The sequence below is a fragment of the Corylus avellana genome, chromosome 6, assembly GCF_965113065.1.
Source record: "Corylus avellana chromosome 6, dhCorAvel1.hap1.2, whole genome shotgun sequence".
Classification (NCBI taxonomy): Eukaryota; Viridiplantae; Streptophyta; class Magnoliopsida; order Fagales; family Betulaceae; genus Corylus; species Corylus avellana.
This window is the reverse complement of record NC_142495.1, coordinates 21253203-21277309: the sequence shown is the minus strand read 5'-3', so window position 1 is coordinate 21277309 and position 24107 is coordinate 21253203. Positions and strand designations below refer to the sequence as shown.

Here is a 24107-nt window from a genome sequence, read left to right as displayed (position 1 = left end):
TGCACTTACACATCTAAACTTTAAAAAACGAAATTAGGGCTTCTCATACTACCATCGACACTTTTGTATTTTTATCTCCTAAAATATCCTTAAATTTATTTTAAAATAACCATTTGAAAAAAAAATTAAAATTCTTAAAAAAATAAACATAAAAAAAATTTAAAGCACCAAAAGGGGTGGCCCTTTTCATATAGCCCCATAACATATTTTTTCAGATGGTTATTTTATATACTTTTAATTTTTTATTTATTAATAACTTCAAGGGTATTTTAAGGAGAAAAATACAAAAATGCCTAATTTGACACACGATGATAGTATGTGGGGTCTCGATGTCACTTTTAAAAATTTGGAGGCATAATTGCACATAGGGGTGTACAAGCGGGGTTACAGTTAGCGGTTAATGGCTCTAACCATTTGAAAGAAAAAAATTTTGTTTTATATTTAAAAAAGAGAAAAATGAAAATGAAAAGAGTCCTAGCACAAACAAGAAAAATGAAAATGAAAAGAGCCCTAAACCGCTAACCGCCCACCCTTATCTCTAAAACCGATAACCGCCCCCTAGGCGGTTAGCAATTTTTTATAACCGCTGACCAAAACAGTTATGCGGTTAACGATTATACGGGCAGTCATAACCATCATTTGTAATTTGCAAAATGGGTGATAATTTTGGGGGGTTAAAAATTTATTTTCCCCTTGTTTTTTCATTCAAATTGTGGAGATTTTCACATATCAATATTTATCACTTCATTATTTTGTATATTTTATCACTTCCTATGATAAATTAAGAGATAAACAATGTTGATAAATATGAGAAATAATAAAGTGATAGATGCAGATATGATGCTGAGTTCTGGTTGTCGGTAAATGGATTGAGATAATGGTTTTTGTAAAAAGGGAATGAATAGAATTGAAAATAGTTCTCTACTTCGGACAGGAGTTCCCGCATACATGCTGCTTGACTCAATGGCTCCTTGTAGACTTAATCGACTTCTCCCATAGAAGGATTACATGATCATTATTCTACTGCCTTAGGATTACATGATGATTGAGTCTTTTTAAAATTCACTGTGGAAAATAGTGGCTCATATTCTCTAAAGTAGAGAGTAATATTAGAATACCGTACCGGTGATTGGCAAAGTAAATGGAGTAGAGTAAATGAAGCGAAGAGATGTTCACGGAGCGGGAGTCTACTGGCCCATATGTGTAATTAAGTTTGCGGGGGAACGATTAGGTTGTGGGGGTGTGGGGGAAATGCCCTTGCGGTATGGTACACGGTATTTTGGGGTTTTCCAAAATACGTTTGTACAATTAAGACTTTCCTATATACATATGTTATATTGTAACCCTGAATCATTAATAGTAAAATATAGCCGCACTCTCTATGGGCATAGGCACCTTGCCAAACCACGTAAATCTATGTCTCGACTCTCTCTTACTCTCTCTATTTTTCGATTTCATATTATTCATCATTGTTATGTACAACAAGAACAACCACATTAGTATAATGGCTGATAATTTTTTTTCTTTTCTTAATTTACTCAGTAGAATAACTTAAGAATTCTAAGGGAATAGTTCTTCTTGTGTAATGTTACATACACTCTTACATTTCTTGAAGTGGCTTTTAAAATCACTATTAAATCAAATTTTAAATTTTAAATTTTGATAGTGATTAATTTCAAATCCAATAATGATTTTAAAAGCCACACTAAAAAATGTAGAAGTGGGAGTACGAGAGAGCGCTATGTGTAGCATTACTATTCTCTGAATGAAATATATTCATCAAAGGTAACCATCATAATGAGAAGAGAAATTTTATTTTGAAATCTCATAGCATTCTCTCAACATACTCAGTTAACATATCATGCTTAAGTCACCCTTAGATTAATTTTAATTAAAAAGAAAAAAAAAAAAATCAAGGATAGACTGAGTATACTAGTGTTAAATTGTTAAAATATTGATTTATAAGTTCTCTATATTTGGCTCATATCCTTCTATAGATTCAATGAGTAATACTAGAGACCATCTTTTTATCCTCTTAAAACTGATATGACTTTCAAAATTACCATTGGATTAAAATTCAAGTATGATTCATCTAAAATTTAATGGTAATTTTGAAAGCCACATCAACTTTAGGAGGATAAAAAGATGGTCTCTAGCATTACTAAACTTCGATAGATCAACTCATTAACTATTAGGTTTGTGGAGTCCACCATTGCCTACATAAGTCCACAAATTTAATAATTGATTTTAAGAGAATATGAACCAAATATGAGAAAAATATGGACAAAGTTTTCCTCCAACCTAGTCTATAAAAGTGACACGTGTCCCTTGAACATGTGAGATGCACATATTTTTTTGATAACCGGGGCAAAGTTGAAATAAATTTTATTAAAAACTCATGTGCATCTCACATTTTATTAAAAAGAGGGACACGTGTCTATGGAGGAAAACTTTATCCGAAAAATATTGACCTCTAACATTTCGCTTGATTAAATGATTAAATTTATTTATTCTTATTTACTTAGGGTGCGTTATAGACAAAATGCAATTTTAAATTAAATCGTATAAAATAAATTGTTTGGGAATGCGTTTTTAAATAATTGCGATTTGAAAAAACAGAAAATATTTGTTTTCGAATTGCAGGTAAGAATGTGTTTTATTTTTTTATTTTTTTTAAAACGCCTAATTTGAAAGGTTAAATTGCGATTTTAAAGGTCAAATCGCGATTTTAAAAATCGTAAACCTAAACGAATCCTTAAACTTTTAAGATAAGTAATAATTTAATGTTAGGAGAATGCAAAATAATTATTTCTCTTATGAAAAAAGATGAAACAGGCTTGTTTTACCAAAACCGAACTTATCTAATCAACTATTTGCTGATTTTGATTCCAACTTTAACCGATGGTGCCAGTAATGAGTATATTGTTTGAGCAAATACCATATGACAGTGGACCACTCTTTTATTTTTTTTTGGTAATCATAACATATGCATTCAGTGATATTTAATAATAAATTTTTTTTAATATAATAGCTCAAAAAACAAAATTCCACATTTTACTTAATTAATAGTTTTATATTTCTTTTTTGGAGTGGCTTACACAAAATGATGATCAAATAATTCTCTAGTCCATAAATATCTATTGGCACGTGACAAGACCATATTTTATATGGTATCATTATCAACATGGGTCATTGCTCCACCCCAACACCCTCGCCATGAATAGACATCTCTACAAGTTTGTTGTTTTTTTAATTAATGATATTAGAGTTTTGATTTGACTACAACCAATTTGATAATGATGTTCTGAATTGAATGAATATGTGTAAGTTGGTTTAATTAATGATGTTCTACTTTTCTTTGTGTTTTTAATTTTCTCACCCAATTGCGCTCTAATCATGACTAAAAGAAAATTTTCTAAAAAACAATTTTCTAAGCCGACCCTAGCTTTCCGGCCAAATCTTTCTTTTTCATATTCTATGGTCTTCTAAGATCCAATCAGCCACTTGCTCATTTTCTATTTCTTTGGATCCAACCTGAGATAAAGACTTTTAAAAAAATCAAATACCCCTCAAACTATCACCTTTATAATAATATTTTGAAAATTTAAAAAAAAAAAAAAAAACATATGGTAGCCGTGAAAGACCCATTGCTATTGTCATGGATGATCGGTTTTCTTTATATTTTTTTTTATAAATTTTTTTTTGGTCATTTTTTTTTTTTGCAGGGAGAGTACATTACAATATTTTAGTAGTTTGAGAAAAATATTACTCAAATTAAAAGTTTAGAGAAATATTGTGTATTGCTTGATAGCTTGATGGGTGACTAATGCAATACATCATCTCTTTATTTTATTCATTCTCAAAACTTATATGACGTGTTTTTCCAATAAAAAAAATTTGGCAAAAAATATAAAAAGCACCCTAAATTACTAGTCGTTTGCAATATAGCTCATAATGTTCAAAAGATACTAAAGTAGCCTCCAAACTACCAAAATATATCAACGGCCACTTATTTTTTTATATTCCTATAATACCCCTATTCTTTTAAAAAATAAAATAATTGTAAAAAAAACCAAACAATTTTTTTAAAATACAAAAAAACCATTGGGCGAATAAATACAAAAGAAAAAAAATGTTTTTTTTTGAATAAATAAATAATTAGTCATTATAGTTGGCCTAAATTACAAATTGCTTCATGTTGTATTATCAATGAGTAAATAAAAACAATTTTTTAACAGAGTTTGGTTTTTTTTTTTTTTTAACAATTATTTTATTTGTTAAAAGAATATGGATATTATAGGAATATAAAAAAAAAAGGTGACATTTTTGATACATTTTGATAGTTTGTGTGGCTATTTAAGTACCTTTTGAATATCGATAGCTATATTGTAAATGGTTGATAGTTTATGAGACTTTTTTATATTTTGACCCATGCCATATAAATTTTGGAGGCCTAGAAAAAAAAAATGGAATGATATATATATACATATATATATATATATATATATTTTCTAATTAATGAAATGATATATATGATTTATCTTTTGAAAGCTACATTTCCTCAAAGACTTTGAATACAAGTTTCTCCAACATACACGCCACACCCAAACTATTAAAATCGTAGACAACCCCAAAGAAAGGGTCGAAGGAAAAAATAAAATAATAAAAAAAGAAAAAAGGAAAAAGAAAAGGACCTTCGCGGTTGCTTCTTATCGAAGTTAAGTTCATGAAAGTGTACCTTTATAAGCACCGCTGCTTATCGTTCCCCTTCATTAACTCAATGTTGACTGGGCTTATCAGTCGTCCTTTTCCTAGGAGCCTCACAGTCACTGACATATACGAAAACCAAGCCCATGCGCGTGGAAAACTATGATGTATTGGTACCATCGTGTCTTTTGCATAGGTTGCCATGCTCTGCCTATTTTCTGACAACGTTATGTTTTCTCATCATTTGACGGTATGGCTATTCGATACGCGCTTTCTGGCGCGTAGAATCGTTCTTTTCTTCACGGAAATTAATAGATATGATTATTCTAATGAGAATTATCGCCTGAGATGCCACCCAGAAAAGCTTCACGCTAAGTGTTGATCAGATGACATTAATTATACAACAGATTTTAAAAAACAATATCTACTTAAGATCATGATCCCTAATATTTCTCTTAAGAAAACCATAATTCTATATGCTAGAGATTAAAAAATTTGAATGGAGGGCAGTTCTATTATGCTTCTCAGTGGGATTTTTTTTTGGGCTTTAGTTGCAAACAATTCATTGAGCCATGCCCGCCAACAAAGTAATAGTCTTTGCATGGGTGCAGGATTTGTCCAACAACATCCATGGATACATGAAGTATATATACATACCTTAAAAGGGTTTCATGTCATTAAAAAAAGAGATGTTGAGCTTACAAAGTATTTTAGAAAAATAAATAATTGGTGTAAATAATTTTTTTTTTTATATTTTCTCATTTCATCTTATAAATCAATCATTAGATTTGTTGATTTCTGTGGACTCAACATAAGTCAATGGTAGACCCTATAAATCTAATAGTTAATTTATTAAATTTGTAGGAGAATATAAGAAAAATATGGGCAAATTATTTATACCAATTACTTCGTTTCTCAATCATGTTGTGCCAAGTAATTTGTAAGATTTTTTTTTTTTTAAAAAATTTTTTAATTTTGCAAGGGTAATATTCCTCTAAAAAAATCAACAAATAAAATGATACTTCATTATATATATATATAAAAGAATTTAATCAACTCAATTTGATACGGCCTTGTGTAGAAGGGTTCTATCTGAATACTCTTTGTTGAGATTGTTTAAGATAGGTAATTAATGCAACAAGAACCTCGTAACATAAGTGTGTTTTGCATTGCAATTTCACAAATTAAAAGTACAATTTTATATATAAAAAAAATGTGGGATGTAGGGTGCATTTTGAAAAAAATAGAAAAATATGTATTTTTAAATTGAAGGCAAAAAGTGAGTTTTTTTAAGAACGCAAATTTTAAAAGCCAAACTCCAGTTTTATCAAACATTTAACTGCGTTTTTCAAATCATGCATTCAAATTGTACATTTTAAAATTGGTATTTTTAGATCGTACATTTTAAAATCGGAAATCCCAACCGAAAATTTGGGTTTGTTTGATAAAACATTTTAAATAGTATTTTTTTTTTTTTTGACTTTTTGGCTGTGACGTGACAGCAAAAAATAATTTGTAAGTATTTTCTCAAAAAAAGTATTTTGTATTAAAGTTGTTTATTAATATTTTTAATTTTTAAAAATTGTCTTAATTAGATTGTGATTATCCTTACTTTTACGGATTTGACTTAGGTATGTGCTGTAGTTTTTTATTGTCTAGATTTAATTTTTAAAAAGAAAATTGAATCTCAACTATTTAAAAAACTAAAATACATATCCTGTACTGTAGAGGCTTAAGCCAAACCCTAATTTTACACGACATAACAATTAATTAATTTTTGTTGTTGTTAAAAACAATTAATTAATTTGATCTCTCATAATTAGACTTCTATTATAGTGTAATTTTGTATGAGGGATTAGGCCAAGTATTAAATGGTCGCTCTATCGTGAATAATAGGACGGCGGCACACCGGAGAATCCTCCTTTTCGTAATTCCCTAGAAGTTGAAGGCAGTTATATAAGCGGCAGGCGCGATGGCGTTATAGTAATAATGGCCTTTTCACTTCAATTAATTCCTTTTCCGTAGTGAGAGAGAGAGAAAAAAAAAAAAAAAAAAAAGGAAAGAAAAGAAGAAAAGGACATTATATAAACCCCACCAGTCATTTCGTCGTTGTCCTTCACGTCTACGCTGCTCTCCAAGTCTCGATCCGCTGCCCTCTCTCTCTCTGAGTCAAGTACACGAAGAAACAAAGAGGTCTCTCTCTCTCTCTCTCTCTCTCTATATATATATATATAATATATATGTTGTGTATCTGTGGCTGTGGGTATATGTACGTGTTTGTGTGAGGTTTGGTTGGGTTGAGGGTTGTAATTTTGGGAATTGGGAACTTAATTTGGAGTGGTTTTGCAGGGGGGTTGGGATCGGTTGGTGTTTCTTTCATTTGTGAGGTTTTGGATGCGTTTGGATTGGAGGAAAAATGACTTCGCTGAGCAGAGAACTGGTTTTTCTGATACTTCAGTTTCTTGATGAAGAGAAATTCAAGGAGACAGTTCACAAGTAAGGAGATGCTTTTTTTTTTTTTTTTTTTCTTTTCTTTTGGGGTTTATTTTTTCTTTTCTTTTGGTGGAATTGTTACTTGTCTCTGGTTGGTTGGTTGGTTGCCAAGAAATGTTGATGAAAAAGAAAGAAAATGGAAAAAGATGTTGGATAGTGTTTTCTGTGTTGTTTTGGTGGAAGTGATGAATGTTGTCAAATGTTTCAAGAATTCAGTATTTTTTTTTTCTTTAATTTTTTTTTTAAATTTTTTATTTTATTATAATTTTCTGGGCAACCAAACAGAGGTTAAATTGTTTAATTGATGCTGATTGTGTATTGGTGTGTACGGTTGTGGTTTTGAACGAAGGTTGGAGAAAGAGTCGGGGTTTTTCTTCAATATGAGGCATTTTGAGGATTGTGTCACGAATGGTGAATGGGATGAGGTGGAGAAGTACCTCTCTGGGTTTACTAAGGTTGATGATAATAGATATTCAATGAAGATTTTCTTTGAGATTCGGAAGCAGAAATACCTTGAAGCACTGGACAGGTGACTTTTTTCGATTTTTTTATTTATTTTTTATTTGAATAAATGCTAGTAATACATTTATGTTTGAAATGATCAGTGTGCACTAAAATTTTCAGGGAATAATGGCTTTCTCAATTCTTTAAGTGGGTAATGTTTGTAGGGTTGTTTTCATTTTGCAGGAATGACCATGCTAAAGCTGTTGAGATTCTTGTAAAGGACCTGAAGGTGTTTTCTGCATTCAATGAAGAACTCTTCAAGGAAATCACGCTGCTTCTAACCTTGGGAAACTTTAGGTGCGTTGAATGTTTCTTATTGAAATGGTAGAATAAGTACTTTCAGATCTTCCTTTCCCCATAAGATTAGGTTGGAGGGTGAGGTATTGGGTTCAAGACCCGTACGTGTTAATTTACCACTTTACATCTAACTATCTACCAAGCATTGATAAATTTCATTACATAACATAAGGTCCAATTTTAGACATATGCCTCTAGTTCTCCACTCATTCATAAATCTCTAATACTCCTGTATCTTTTTGCCCTCTTTCTAATCTCAAATTTTGTAGGAGATGGCATACAGTGTTCTCACTTTAAATTTATTTTTTTGATAAGTCAGTGTCCTCACATTTAATTTAAAAGCTACTATCTTCCATTGGCATTCATGCTACATCGAATTTGCTTAAGCTTGCTATGAGATTTAGTATACAAGCCATTGTTATGATTGTTTCCTATTTACACTTTCATTATGTCCATTGCAATCTCTGCTGAACGTAGAAGAAATTTTCAGATAGGTGTCCGGAAAGTGTCCTAGAATTGAATCATACTTTTGGACTTGGGCTCTGATAAAGAAGCGCTGAAACAAAATAAGATGTATTTAATTTACCTCCATGGTGGAATTCTCTAATACCCATAATTTTGAAATGGTGGCATGGGCTCTGAATGTAATGCAAGTGGAAGCTTATTCTAATGTATAAATGCTGGATTCAAAGAGAGGAACTCATAGTTATAGGTGTTGAACTATGCTTGTGTTCGCATAAGCAGTATATCATGTGTGTATTTGTTCTAAATGAAGTTTCACGGAAACATTTTTCTTCGTCAGGGAGAATGAGCAACTGTCCAAGTATGGGGATACTAAGTCTGCGAGAGCTATAATGCTTATTGAGCTTAAAAAGTTGATTGAGGCAAATCCACTTTTCCGGGATAAGCTTCAATTTCCTACCTTAAAGAACTCAAGGCTGAGGACATTAATCAATCAGAGGTAGTTGGAACAGTTATCCATTTATGCTCATGTTTTATTATTTTATTCAAAAGCAATGTCAATTTTTTCTTGTCAACTCTGATTGTCTTATGTTATTCTTGTTAAATTGCAGTTTAAATTGGCAGCATCAGCTTTGCAAGAGTCCAAGGCCAAACCCCGACATAAAAACCCTTTTTGTAGACCACACTTGTGGAACATCGAGTGGTGCCCATGCTCAGTCCCCTGTAACTCATCCTCTAATGGGTTCCATTCCTAAAGTTGGTGGCTTTCCTCCATTAGGTGTTCATGCTGTAAGTCAATAAAATAACATCTCTATCTCGGTCGGGGACAACAATCTTCTATTTTTCCCAAAAATTTGACTTGGCTGTTTATTTCTTATTTATTCATTTCAGACTTTTCAGCCCGCCCAAGCATCTCTTTCAACATCTCTTGCGGGATGGATGGTTAACCCTTCTTCTGTGCCGCACCAAACAGTTCCTGTGGGGCCTATTGGCCTTACTGTTTCTAGTAATGCAGGTACTCCTTGCTTTCTTTGGATTATTTCTTTAAACTACATTCTTTAAATACAAGTTGTCATTAACGGAAAACACCTGGGATTCACTGGTGTTTCTTGTTTTGTTTTGTTTTGTTTTGTTTTGTTTTTTGTTTTTTGTTTTTTTTTTGTTTTTTTGTTTTTTTAATTTTAAGTATGCCTTACCTGTATATGAGAAATTCACAGTTATGATATTATGGCTATTTAAATTGTAATTTAAGTTCCTGTTACAAGTGATCTATAAATCGCTTTGTAATATAGGTTTAAATGCTCCTTTCATAGTTTTGGCTGGTATGGACTGTTTGAAGGACTTAATTTAAGCCCTTAAATTTTTCTTGTATTCTTTGTGGTTTGTTGGCAGTTCAGTAGTTGGGTTGCTTGTAAGTTGTTGCCTTTTTAGTTGTCTTAGTCATGGAGTTACAGTTGCCATGATCATTAGTAGACATTGATAATCTCTATAATATACTTAACTTCCTTGAATGTTTTAATGTATTAATCTGCAATTTTAAGACAAAAAACTTAGTTTCAAGTTCGTTAATGCAGTATCTTGTCAGAACTGTGCAACAGATAGGGAAAGGGGTATTTAAGCCAGCTTCTCCATTGATTTCCTGGGACTTTCTGATACTTATTATGCTGACTTTCAAATTGACAGAGTTGCACCAGTGATTTTGATGGGAATCTTATTAGCATTTGGTGACCATGGAAAGTACGTTGGTTTTAGTTGCCAAGGTTGGTTTTGGATAGAGCATTAGACCATAGGGCCATGGCGATTTTGTCTCTGAAATATTTTCTGATCAAATCACATGTTTAGAGGATCTGTGAACCTTTGATCAGTGTACACAGACATGATGACTCTCTTTAAGATGGAGATAAGTTGTTGTATTCAACAGATTTGCATATGTATTAATCTCATACTTTTCAGTATAGAAATTCTTAATAGGAGTTCTTGTTTGTTTGCTGAAGCTCCCTAAAAGTTAAATGATGAAAAAATGGATGACATCTTACAAATGTATGAATCAATGAAAATGGACTTTCTTTTAAGTTCCAGAGCTCTTATTAGACATGGATGTTGTATTGACAAGTGTCTGATATGTTTATTAGATATGAGGATTGGGTAAGCGTACCATAGCTATGAGCACATCTAATGTGGCTTTCTAGTTGCAACTGATCTATTTTTAAAGAAAAGGACCCACTGACTTATTGTGGTAGATTTCCTTTCACGAGGTATATGATTGAGATTGTTATCTTTTATCTCACCGGAGGAATGGCTTCAAATGCAGTTTAACATCTGTAGTTAGTTCTGCATGATTGATAATATCCAAGTAATAAAGGGATTTATTAATCATATTGATCTATTAGTATATAAATTTGTTCTAAGGTTGATGTCTTTCTAAGGTTTACATCTTCTATTTTCTATTTGGATTCTTTTCCACTCTTCTTCCCATTGATTATTACATATGCCAATGCGTTTAAAGATAGGCTTTTCTATATTATATTCTCTTTTCTCTGCTTTTATTCAGAGAACATGGTCATTTTAATTCTTTAGTAATGCTTTCCTTTTAGAGAAGTGGTTGAGGAGGGTCTGGCTAGTGCCTGCCATGATTGCACTCGTTGGATACATGCCAATCAATCTTCTTTTGGATGAAGGAATGTTCCTTAGAATGCTCATGATACACACCTATGTTTTCTTATTCTATGTTCTCTCATTCCAACTTTACTTTTTCAACTGAGTTTGTCATCCTTCTTGCATATACTTTTTGTGGTAGCTTCTATGCTAAAGCGCCCTAGGAGTCCTACTAACAACCCGGCAATGGATTATCAAACTGCAGATTCTGAACATGTGCTGAATAGATCAAGACCTTTTGGATTATCAGATGCGGTATGAAAATTTTGTTGTAGACTTTGCTTTTTCTAATTACATTGATTATTAGCCACTTTCTGAATAATTTCTTTGACAACTTATTTCTTGAATGGCTTAGATGTTTATTTATTTATTTTTCTCAATGCGGACCCAAAAATTGCTTATAACAATATTTGAAACATCTTGTGGCTTCACATTTCAGATAATGTCTCTTTCATGTTGTTGATGTAGATTTATGGTTAAATGACTGTTCCACTACATGCCTCTCTCCCCTTGCAGGTTAATAATATGCCGGTCAATATCTTGCCAGTGATGTACGCTGGCCAGAGTCATGCCCATACTTTGCACTCTTCTGATGACCTGCCAAAGACTGTTGTCGTGAACTTGATTCAGGGTTCTACTGTCAAGAGCATGGATTTTCATCCAGTGCGACCAATTTTGCTTCTTGGTAAGCTCTTGCTGTTCATATATTTGTTTCTGCTTCTTGAATCTATGAAGTCAAAATGTAGTTGTTTAAGGCTTTCATTAATGTGTTTCCTATTATATATTTTATGTTCTGTCAACTTCAGTTGGAACGAATATTGGCGATATAACAATCTGGGAAGTAGCTGGGAGGGAGAGACTTGTTTATCGAAGCTTTAAGGTTTGGGACATTGGAGCATGTTCAATGGCTTTGCAGGTCTGACAACTTTCTCTATATATCTGTGTTTATATATGTAGATGTATGTAGTAGTAAATATGTACCCACACGAACATGCATACATATATATAAAATTTTAAGCAAACTACTGTAGGAGCAATTATGCAGCTAATCTGTCTTTATGTTATGTGATAGGCGTTGTTGGCCAATGGACATACTGCATGTGTAAATCGAGTGATCTGGAGTCCTGATGGTGACCTTTTTGGTATGTCCAAGGGTATTTATTTGTGTATACATATATTTTCTTTAGCTTTTCTTATCTGTGATTTATAACTCGATATAACAGATATGACTAACACACATCACAGTTTTTAGTTCAAGCATGGGACTTACCTTTTTAACAATCGGACATTTTAGCGCTCAAGGCTGTTTTACTTTTCTAAAAGAGGGCATAAGAGGACTGATGTCTCAAGAAACAATTTGTATCTCTGATGATTTTTTTCCTGCTTTCCATTTCAGGCGTTGCATATTCAAAGCATATGGTGCAGATATATTCCTATCATGGTGGTGATGATTTACGGAACCACCTGGAGGTTTGTCTCTCTCTCTCTCACACACACACACATAGCTTTTGGGGATTATCAAGAAAAAGAAGTCGCTTTTGTTAATAATTGGATATCTATCATGAAATTTTTTCAGATTGAGGCTCATGTTGGTAATGTTAGTGATCTTGCCTTTTCACATCCAAACAAACAACTATACATTGTAACTTGCGGAGAGGACAAGACCATTAAGGTTTGCTTTATTTGGGATTCTTTCAATTAAATGATGATGATGGACTGCATTTATAAACGTCCAATGCCGTGCAGGTATGGGATGCTATCACTGGTAATAAGCTGTACACTTTTGAGGGGCATGAAGCACCAGTTTACTCTGTGTGCCCACATCAAAAGGAAAACATTCAGGTATTCATTTTGTTTTATTTGCATTGTTGCTATAGTTAACAGTCTTCCCTGGTTGAAACTTTTTCTTGAGATACATCCAAGGCTTATTTATTGTGCCTTGCCAGAGTTTTAGGCTTGGGGGATATTATTCATGGTTAACCTTAGCAGCTTTGCATAAAGTTTTTGCTGTAGTTATTACACACCAAGTCCATGCTCCAGGGGGGCCTTATGCATTGATCTGAAAAAAGGTTTAGCAAAAGGATTTGAAGGAAAACATTTTTCTTTCTCCCATTTCTTCTTTGCCTTTAATTTTCCAAATTAACATTTCAGCTTTCTTCATTCCATATGAAATTTCCTTATGTTTGTCAATGATCTATGTGTTTAATTTATAACTTTTTCTTTCATTTTTTTTTTGAAATTCGTTTGTACAAAAAGTGACTATTGGTTGCAGCTTTTTATTCTGAATTGTTTATGAAGAATGGGAAATATGAAGCTTAACTCACACCCTAAGGCTATGGTTGCCATTTTTTTTTTCTTCTTTCTGCTATCTAGATTTGGTTTGCATCATTAAAGGTTTTCTTCCTTCCAACAGTTTATCTTTTCAACGGCTATCGATGGGAGAATTAAGGCTTGGTTATATGATAACATGGGTTCAAGAGTTGACTATGATGCTCCAGGTCAATCTTGCACAACAATGTCCTATAGTGCTGACGGGACAAGGTAGTAGTGAGACCAATCAAAGAGTTTATTTCCTCCATATTTTCAAAATGATTGGGTGATTGCTCAAACTTTATATCATCTTTCTCTTGTTACGTGCATTATAGGCTATTCTCATGTGGGACTAATAAAGGAGGAGAATCACACCTTGTCGAATGGAATGAAAGTGAGGGGGCTATTAAGCGGGTATATAATGGTCTTGGAAAGCAGTCTGTGGGGGTTGTGCAGTTTGACACAACGAAGAGCCGGTTTTTGGCCGCTGGTGATGATTTCCAAATTAAATTTTGGGACATGGACAATGTTAAAATCTTGACAACTACTGATGCAGAGGGTGGATTACCGGTAACTCCCATGGAGGCACTCTTGTTGACGTACTTCTCTGTATACTGAAGAATCTCTTCTTATACTTAAACAATTTTTACCTTGAACATCTTTTAGGCTTCTCCTTGCATTCGATTTAACAAGGAAGGGATATTGCTGGCTGTATCAACAAGTGGGAATGGTGTCAAAATTCTTGCAAATGCGGATGGTGTACGGCTTTTTCGTTCTATAGAAAGTCGTGCAGGTGATTCATCCAGAGTGCCTTCTGCGACTGTTGCAAAGGTGCTCCTTTCCCTTCAACTACTGTAGGAACTTCAACTGTGTACATGCTTGTTAAATGCATTGTTCAATTTTCAGGGACCCAGAGTTGGCATGTTTGCTGGTTCTGGTTCAACTCATGGAACAACCATAGTTGATGCAGATAGGAGTGCTCCGATGACAATGATGGCTGGACTGGTAAGCTTGATTTCTGTCATGTCAATAATTGGGATCTTCCTTTGTTAAAAATTTAATGGTTTTGGTATTTAGGAGCCCTAAGTTCGGTCCAATCAATAATTAATTGTCCCACAATTTTGTGTTTGTTTTTTTGGGACATAAGATTTCATGCATTAAATATTGATTTTGATCTTTAAAATTTATTAGAATGGAGATAGCCGAAGTTTTCCTGATGCAAAACCAAATCATACTGATGAATCGGAGAAATTAAAGGGTTGGAAGCTGACTGAAATCAATGAATCATCTCAACTTCGTTCCCTGCGACTTCCTGACAGCCTGCTGCCAGTAAGGGTAATTATTATTATTAATATATATATATATATATATTTTTTAAGCTCATTTGAAGTTAATATCATGTATCCTTGTCTCTTTTTCTTAGTTAATTGGGTCCTATTAGTTGATTGTGTTATTAATATTTAATTGTAAGTGTCAATAGTATGGATTTTGGTTATTTAATAAGTAGGTCATTGACCTATATTATGTAAGATAAATTAAGAAATGGGTGTTGCCCTAGATTATGTTAGGCAAGTCAATAGATGGGCATTGCCTTAGGGTTTAGTCGTTAGTCTCTTTAGTGTCTTTTGTATTCCAATGGAAGCAGACTTAGATGGAATAAAATGTATGAGAAATTGAGTCACCCACCAACTTCCAAACACCCAAGTCTGCCACCATTGAAAAAATCATAATAAAGGAAAATCCAAAATTCCCAAACACCCCATGCTATCGAGCCACCGCCACCCAGCAACCACTTGTAGCTTCTTTCCCCTACTTTCAGCTTACTCTCTGTGATTTTTCTGATTATTGTTGTCCTACATCAAATTGGTATCAGAGACTAACCCGATTGTTTCCCATAACAATCCTGCGATCCACGCCGTGCTACCCCAACTGAGCCAATGCCATGTCCATCACCATCCCTACACGGCTGCTGTCCGCCATCCCAAGCTTCTCCATTGTCGGCCAAATCAAACCCTAAAACACCCACCAACTTCCAAACACCCAAGTTTGCCAACGTTCACAAAATCATCAATTAAAAAAATAAAAAAATAAAATTCAAAGTCCCCAAAAACACCCAATGCTATCGCGCCGCCGCCACCCAGCAACCCATCGTGATGGACATAATCCTTCGTATGGCCCAGGCACCACCACCAAACCCCCAAGCCAACCGATCAAACACACCACTCCAACACCCAAATATCCACTAAAACCAACCCACAAATCTAACCTGCCATTTAATCCTAAAAAAAAAACAAAAGCATTCAGAGAACCCCATCGCAACATTCTTCCCCATTGGAGCCAACCTTGTGCTGCAACAATTAAGAGATTGGGCTTGCACTCAAAATGTTCTGAGCATACTTTTCACATGTTCACATTTCCAAACTCGAGGTGGAGTTTTCTTTAATCAAGAGAGAATCATGCGATACAAGAAGTTCATTGGGTCCTAACCTGCCATTTAATCCTAAAAAAAAAACAAAAGCATTCAGAGAACCCCATCGCAACATTCTTCCCCATTGGAGCCAACCTTGTGCTGCAACAATTAAGAGATTGGGCTTGCACTCAAAATGTTCTGAGCATACTTTTCACATGTTCACATTTCCAAACTCGAGGTGGAGTTTTCTTTAATCAAGAGAGAATCATGCGATACAAGAAGTTCATTGGGTCCTATTAGTTGATTGAGCTATTAATATTTAATTTTCAGAGTCAATGGTGTTTTTTTGTTAATTCAATAAGTAAGCGATTGCCCTAGATTATGTTAGGTTAATCAATAAATGGGGTTGCCCTAAATTATGTTAGGTAAGTGAGTAAATGAGCGTTGCCCTAGGGTCTAGCCATTAGTTTATTTAAGAGTTTTTTTTTTTTTGACATGTCCGCACAAGAGGGGAGAGGGTGATTCGAACTGATGACCTCTGTTTCATTAGGCGTGATCCTAGCCGATTGAGCTTCCTCTTGGAGACTATTTAAGAGTCTTTTGTACTCCAATGGAAGCTGACTTCGATGGATAAAATTTATGAGAAATTGATTCTCTTCTCCCTTTCTCCATCCTCCTTTCTCTCTCTTTGCCCTAGCTTCCCTCTTTCACTCTTCTTCCCCTTTCTCTTCCCCTGGCGTCTCTCTTTTTAGCTTCTTCTTTCTCTTTCTACTTCTAGCTTCTTTCCCCTACTTTCCTCTTTCCTTCACCGTGTGAATTTTCTGATTATTGTTGTCCTACATCATTTGGTTTTCTAGGTAGTTGGTTCTTTTCTTTTTGATAGTTTTTTTTTTTTTCCCAAGTCAAGGGTTGGCCAACAAATTGCAATTGTACTGTTATGGACCAGAAATTTTTTACAACCAAAGTATTTGATGCAATTATTATCCCCAATGACTTTATATTAAGAATGTGAGAGGTCTTGATCGTTCTCTTTGAAAAAAAAAAAAAATTGGTGCTTATAGTACTACCTATTGTTTCAAGTCCTAGTCCATTTTGTTAGGATCACTTCTGATTAGCTGTGGATGAGCTTAATGTTATAATAAAAGTTCAGTGTGGCTGGATTAGTTATAGACTTGTTGGTAGTACAAGCTGATAGCATGTGGGTAACAAAAGTGGAGGGCATATATATCTATTGCCACATGGTGGCATATAGATTTTGGCTGCCCTTGAACTTATGTTTTGCTTGTCAAGTCAGAGACCAAGTTATTTGATATGATATATCCATGAATCCATGCATTTGGTGATATTTATTTTCATGGTAATTATGCGGTTCCATGGCACTATTGCCATTCATGAACCAATGCAATCTTCGCTGTATCTTTTTGTAGACTGTTACATATATGAGCACTTTTGAGAATTTAATTTGTAAGTTGTCTGACCATGCGGTTCACCAGTGCCGTATATTGTGTTCAAATACCCTTGCAATGGGGTTCATTTTCTCATCATCCTTTCTTTGCACTACAAAGCGTATCAAGCTTTTTTAATTATTAGAATGTCTGGAAACACCATTGCTACTTGGTTATTTTGGATTTAGTCTCTGCTCTACAGTTTTGAATGCATCCAAAATAGCTTTCCTTATTTATAAGGTCCTCCTCTGTTATGAGGGATATAAAGACTAAGCTGGATTGGAAGCATTGGATTAATGGAAGACGTTATACTTTTCAATTGTCTCACTTTTAATGTAAAATCAATGATAGAGATGTAATGATTACCTTTTGCCCGCCTGATGGGATCATCTGGTATTTCAGATTAATCCACAATTAGTCTTTAAGTCTTGGGTGTTGTTGAAGGAGCAGGTCTAGTGACAAAATTGTTTTGTTTTGGGTGTTACCTGGTTCTCTCCATCCATGGTCTTGAGCACTCTAGTATCTGGTGTAATTGGGTTTGATGGGTAAGCCATACGATGATAGTTATTGTGTATGTGTTTGTATTGTGCCTAGGTTTTACAGACAGTGGAATTTTACTTTACTTGTTATCCGATAAAAAGCTATGGTTTCATTTTATGTTTCCAGTATGTGGTTGGATCTCTGGAAGATGAATGGACAATTTTTATGAATTTAGCATGATATGACAGAAATGATCATATATTTAAGGGATAAATGTAAATCAGTCCCTGTAGTTGGCCTAAATTACAAATTACTCCCTGTGATATAAAAAATAATTCAGAAGTCCTCGAGGTAAGCCAATATAACAATTTAGTCCCTATAGTCAAATTCCGTTAAAGCACTTAATGAATTTTGTTAGTGTGCCACATAAATACCAATAGAATGATGACACTGGTCACTCTTAATAAAAATATATATAAATATATAAACTAAAAAGTTGTTAAAAAAAAAAAGAAAAAAAAAAAAAAAGAAAGGATTTTTTGTTTTCTCTATCTGTAATCATCGCTGTCCTCAGACTCTTCCATCTCCAAGAGATTTTTTTTTTTTCTGCTTCGTCTCTCTCTCTGAAGATTATATGGATATATAAGAGATGCAAAAACGGTTCACATGTGATTGCAAAATTTCTGTATATTCTTGTGATTCTGTCCATATCTGAGTTGTTCGATCGATCAACACATTGGGTACCAAAGTTCCTCCCCAAATAACACCCACTGAAAAATAACAAAAAAGATCAACACAAGCTGACAAAGTATCCTATTTCTAATCTACTTGTAATTTTTTCCAGATCCATTTTCTTGAAATTATTTAGATGTATGAAACAGAATTTCCATTGGTGCCAGCTCTTTGGCAACGACAAACATGTCACTGGGAGGGGTAAATCTAGTGGTTGGGTCACCTTTGACCTGAAGCAGTGACATTAACAATTTTTTTTTTATTAACTTTTTAAGTTTTAGTTTTATATATTTAATATATTTATATTACGATTGACATGTGTCATCATTTTATTGGTGCTAATGTGGCATACTAAAGGAATCCGTTAAGTGTTTTGATGAAATTTAATTGTAGGGACTAAATTGTTATTTTGGCTTACTCCGAAGACCTCTAAATTATTTTTTATACCGTAGGAGCAATGTGTAATTTAGGTCAACCACCGGTACTGATTTTCCATTTATCCCTATATTTAAAGGTGATGAAGTAGGTTAATTTGTACCATTTTTAAGGTTCATGGACCTTTCATTTTTATTTTATTATAAGAATGTTGGGTCCTATTTTGGCTTGAACTGGACAAACAGATATTTAAGGACATAGTAATTGCTTAAATCTAATACTTTATTTTTTATTTTTAAATCTGTTTTTAATTTATAGAAAGTTCATTCTTTCACGTTTACAATCCAATGTCTGAATTCCCAAGCAATGCTTTTGCGAATATATGCTACGATAAAACAAAAGTAGGCCAAAGTACGAAATGCTTTAGTTACTATGGTTTTTATCCTAATTTTAATAGTTCTTTCTCTATTTCAGATTATTAGGTTGATATATACAAATTCAGGAGGCGCCATTTTGGCATTGGCATTCAATGCTGTACACAAACTATGGAAATGGCAGATAAATGAGCGGAATCCTTCGGGGAAGGTATGGATGCCTTTGTTTATAAGGCAACATGTCCAACTTTATTGTTAACATATAAAGCTTAGCATTTTACAAATGCTTTACTGTAGGCAAGTTCAAGTGTGCCACCACAGTTGTGGCAACCTTCCAGTGGAATATTAATGACCAACGATATAAGTGAGATAAATCTTGAAGATGCTGTTCCATGCTTTGCTCTTTCAAAGAATGATTCTTACGTTATGTCAGCCTCTGGTGGAAAAATTTCCCTTTTTAATATGATGACATTCAAGGTAATACTATTTCAGGCAGTCTAGTACCTTTCCAGGAGTCTTTTGCAATGTCTATAATAATCTCAAATGCCAACTTTTTCCACTCTTATCTTCTTTATTTGTGCAGACGATGACAACATTCATGGCCCCACCACCTGCAGCAACATTTCTTGCCTTCCATCCACAGGACAATAACATTATTTTCATAGGCATGGATGATTCTTCTATTCAAATCTACAATGTCAGGGTTGATGGGGTATTTGCCTGAACTGAGACCTATATTTATGTTAAAATTTCTTGAAGATGTGCATATGAAATTTTTGAATAATGACATTTGAAAGTTTTGGATGTGGAATTTTGACAGGTCAAAAGCACGCTCAAAGGTCATCAGAAGAGAGTAACTGGCATAGCCTTCTCTAAAGTTCTAAATGTTCTTGTATCGTCAGGAGCTGACTCTCAGGTATATTATTCAAATATGAGAAAGGAATATGTACGTGTGAGCTTCGATTGTGAAATGACACTCTAAAAAGGACAAAATTTTCCTCTAAAGTGGGGTAGAGGAAAATGTCACGTGTCCAAAATGCATGTGATTCTCACATACACATGTGTTGGTTTAATAGATTGGGTTGGAGGAATTCCTCCAACCCTGTTTGGAGGAAAACTTTGTCTCTCTAAAAATATTGTTACTAATATGTATTCAATTTCATTTTTCCTGCTGTCATTCTATTCTTAGTTTTCCCATTTCTTTCTTTTTCTCTAGAGCGCTCTAATTTTTAAGGTTTTGCAGCTCTCTTGGTTATCTTCTTTGTTGCTTTGAATTCCCAAGATCTTTAATGTAATAATGTTGTTCTTTCTTCTTATGTGGTTTCCTGTGTGCATGACAAGAAGTAAATTATGTTTTGGTGCTTCATTTATCGTGGATATTCCAAAGTGGACTTGTCATGGATATTACAACATTATGGACCAAACTATATTTTATACACAACACATAAGATTGTTTATTTCTCATTTGTGTTCTCAAAGTAAAAAGATCAACTTTTCTTGCATATTTATTTTGTGACCCCCATAAGATTTATTCCGAGAACTGCCCCTTGTATGTACATAAGAAGAAAGGGGCCAAAGGTGATGGAATTCAAGTCTGGTAAAATGGAAGAGGTCAATTTTTGAAAAGTTAAGTATGGCCTGTGTCTGTCTTTGTCTTTTATGAATGGAATGTGTCTGTTTTTTATAAATCATATCTAAATAAAATACTCTTTTTGGTGTAATTATTTGTGTCCTTAGTCTCTCCTAGTCTCTCCTAAGATTGGAATATTGTATTATGTAAATTGTAATAATAATTGAAATTTTTATTCTTTGTAGCTTCATAAAATCTTACTTAACAATAAGTATTTATTTTTCAATAGTAGCTTGGTCATCTTATTTGACCAATTCAAACTTCTTGATTTGAATATTTTGTTTTGTTTTAAGTATTTGGAAAAGATATAGAATAATTAAGAATATAAAATTTTATTTTAGTTTTACATATCTTAATTAAACCTTAAGTTTCCAAAACTGAGAACTAGTTGACGTTCACAAAATCATTGAAGCTTTTAAATTCCCAGAGAGTCTTTAAGTAGTATGCGTATATTCAGTTGGCCCATCTGAATCTAGAGGAAATATGCCTGGTTCAATCGAAGTTCTCTGTTAGATCTAAAGATGTGCATTTTATCATACCTATGTTATTACTAATCTTGGCATTTATGGAGCAGCTTCCTTTTTAGATTCTTGTATGTATTATTGTAGCTGGAGTTTGTGCTTCATCAAACTATGGATCCATTTTGAGGTGCATAAGAAACCTGATACTATTAAGATATGCTATTACCATGTATTTAAATTACTGTTAGGGCCATTGTGGATACAAGAAATGAGAAATGTTCTTATTGGGTTGTATGTAATTGATTTTATCGGTGAGTGATGACTTGAAGAAGTACGAAACATTAATTTATTTTTCTCTTTTTTTTGGTACTGATTTCCAGTTGTGTGTATGGAGCATGGATGGATGGGAGAAGCAGGCTAGTAAGTTCTTGCAGCTTCCCTCTGGGCGTGTATCATCTTCTCTTGCACAGACCCGTGTTCAATTTCACCAAGATCAGATGCATGTGTTGGTTGTCCATGAAACTCAAATAGCCATATATGAGGCACCAAAGTTGGAGTGCCTTAAGCAGGTCTGTGAGAAATAATTTTCCTTGTACATTCTTGTCTTATTTGCGTTTACCAAAACTTATAAATGTGAAGATATTTTTTAATGTGCTCATAATAGAGTTATTTGATTGTTGAGTTGCTATCTTTATGAATATTGTTGTGTTTGCAATGAAAATCCATGCAATCTTAGTCTCAAATGCGTGAGAATAGATTTGTGCTTGCTCAAAAGTGCCTGCTTTTGTGGAGGGAAATCAGGTTATTTTTTGCAGTGTTAGTAAATTGTTGTGCTGAAAATAGCTAGGTATAAATTTGTTCATCGAGAAGTTTTATTGATGACAGTGGTTTCCCCGGGAAGCAAGTGGTTCAGTCACGGATGCTACATTTTCATGTGATAGCCAGTCAATTTATGCAAGCATGGAAGATGGAAGTGTGTGTGTTCTTACTGCCACAACACTTCGACTTAGGTGTCGGATTACTGCCTCTTCATATTTACCTTCTAATCCCAGGTATGTCTTCTTGTTAGTTATAACCATTATGGGTACTGGTACCCATATATATTTACATTCTCCACGTTTGCCTTCTTACTGATGCTACTTTTGGACAGCACAAGGGTATTTCCGGTTGTCATTACGGCTCATCCATCTGAACCTAATCAATTTGCACTTGGACTTACTGATGGTGGAGTGCATGTTATGGAGCCGCCAGAATCAGAGCGAAACTGGGGTGCCGCACCTCCACTTGAAAATGGTGCTGGGCCGAGCATCAACTCTGCTGCAGGTTCGGATCAACAGGCAAGGTGAAGATGATTATTCTGGGCCTTTACTAATGGCTGCGTGCATACCCCAGTGTATGGACCCCTTTTAATCCCAGGAGGAACTGCTAATTTTTAGGTTTCTTAGTTTGTAGGATACACGCCATGCCTAGTGGCTGGATGCTTAGACAGTAGACCTTTTGGGAGCCTGTGGGTTTGGACAGGAAGTCTTCTATACATATTAAAGAAAGAAAAGGTTCAGTAGTGTTGATATAATAGAAGAGACATTGGAAGTAGTTATAAGGATTGAAGGAGAGATATTTGCCTCTCGAATGTAATATTGTCCTCCAAAATTTTATCTGATTCTACATCTCATGTATAATTGATCAAGCGTCATGTCTTCCTATTTGCTTTAAAATGTGCATGCTCCATGTATATATTTTCTACTTTCAGGGCCACTCTCCAAATTGAGGAATCAGTCATCAGTCATGTGTTCCAAATGTTGTAGAATGATCCAAGGCATGATTTGTTGAGGAGTTAGATTGAGTTTAAGCATTGAGGAATCAGTCATTCATTAAGGAAAAATCTTTCAATTTCCTTTCCTCAAAGGTTCTAGTGCAAGCTTCTTTGCCTTTTGCAGAAAGCTCTTTTGAGGAGGTGAGAACCAAATATGTTTTTGCCTCCAACTTGTGGTGCCTATGGAATAACTTGTGCCCTTAGGAGATTGTTAATTCAATATTAAGAGTACAATTGGTTAAGGGGTTACAACTACGGAATGGAATAATTATTCCAGAGTTTGGTAAGTTTTTAAATCCCAAGAATCTTCACAGGAATAACTATTCCTTAAAATGAAGAATAGCTATTCCTCTATTAAAAATAACATTTTACAAAAATACTCCAAAATCATTGACGAAATGGATGGATGCAATCTGTCGGCCAATGCTGATCTTAACCATTGCTTTCCTTCCGGAGGGAACGAAATGGAAGGATGTAATCTATCACTACACCTTTCCTAGCACGCTGAGGTGGTCGGAGAGTTAGCAGAACCTAACTTACGCATTCCAGTCGAAAAACCAGCTCTTGAATGACGTCAAGAGCTTGTTTGGTGACTTTGGCAATAGATCTCTGCCCGTGGCCATGCACAAGATATGGCTTCTTCTAGCCCTCGAACATTCCTGTGTGGATGGCGCAATTATGTACCCTACGATCTCTTCTCAAACCAAGAAGGTTAGGTTGGCTCGCAATGATGTCACATGCATTTAGGAGTTGAACGATGCAATCCCAAAATAACATTATAATCGTTGCTTTCTTGCCAGAGAAAGTGCTAGGAGAACTTGGTTCACCATGCATGTGACGTCGTTTGTTATGGGATTAGGATATTGGGTGTTTTAGTTAATTGTAAGTTAGAATTGAGTAATTGGGTATTTTAGTTAATTGTAAGTTAGAATTGAGTAATTGAGTGTTTTAGTATACTT

At 34.2% G+C, this 24107-nt stretch overlaps 1 protein-coding gene across 1 annotated transcript; it reads left to right on the top strand.

The window, feature by feature from the left end:
- The first annotated feature begins 6806 nt into the window (after positions 1-6806).
- On the top strand, positions 6807-23022 carry WSIP2 (WUS-interacting protein 2). The gene is made up of 26 exons (XM_059603162.2): positions 6807-6900; positions 7057-7203; positions 7550-7729; positions 7888-8001; positions 8804-8962; positions 9075-9252; positions 9355-9478; positions 11261-11373; positions 11635-11803; positions 11925-12034; positions 12191-12260; positions 12515-12588; positions 12695-12790; positions 12865-12960; positions 13532-13659; positions 13764-13998; positions 14095-14259; positions 14335-14433; positions 14620-14763; positions 19345-19455; positions 19542-19721; positions 19828-19956; positions 20065-20160; positions 21716-21904; positions 22221-22387; positions 22486-23022. The coding sequence occupies exons 2-26, from the start codon at positions 7124-7126 to the stop codon at positions 22679-22681; spliced, it is 3402 nt and encodes a 1133-aa protein (XP_059459145.2). The 5' UTR covers positions 6807-6900; positions 7057-7123; the 3' UTR covers positions 22682-23022.
- The last annotated feature ends 1085 nt before the right edge of the window (positions 23023-24107 follow it).

What these genes read in the sequence shown, in the direction of transcription:
- WSIP2 (XM_059603162.2), top strand. Translation starts at nt 7,124, where the DNA reads ATGACTTCGCTGAGCAGAGAACTGGTTTTTCTGATACTTCAGTTTCTT. An exon ending in ATGCAGAGGGTGGATTACCG is followed by an intron (nt 13,999 to 14,094) that starts GTAACTCCCATG and finishes AACATCTTTTAG; the next exon opens with GCTTCTCCTTGCATTCGATT. An exon ending in TATTTACCTTCTAATCCCAG is followed by an intron (nt 22,388 to 22,485) that starts GTATGTCTTCTT and finishes ACTTTTGGACAG; the next exon opens with CACAAGGGTATTTCCGGTTG.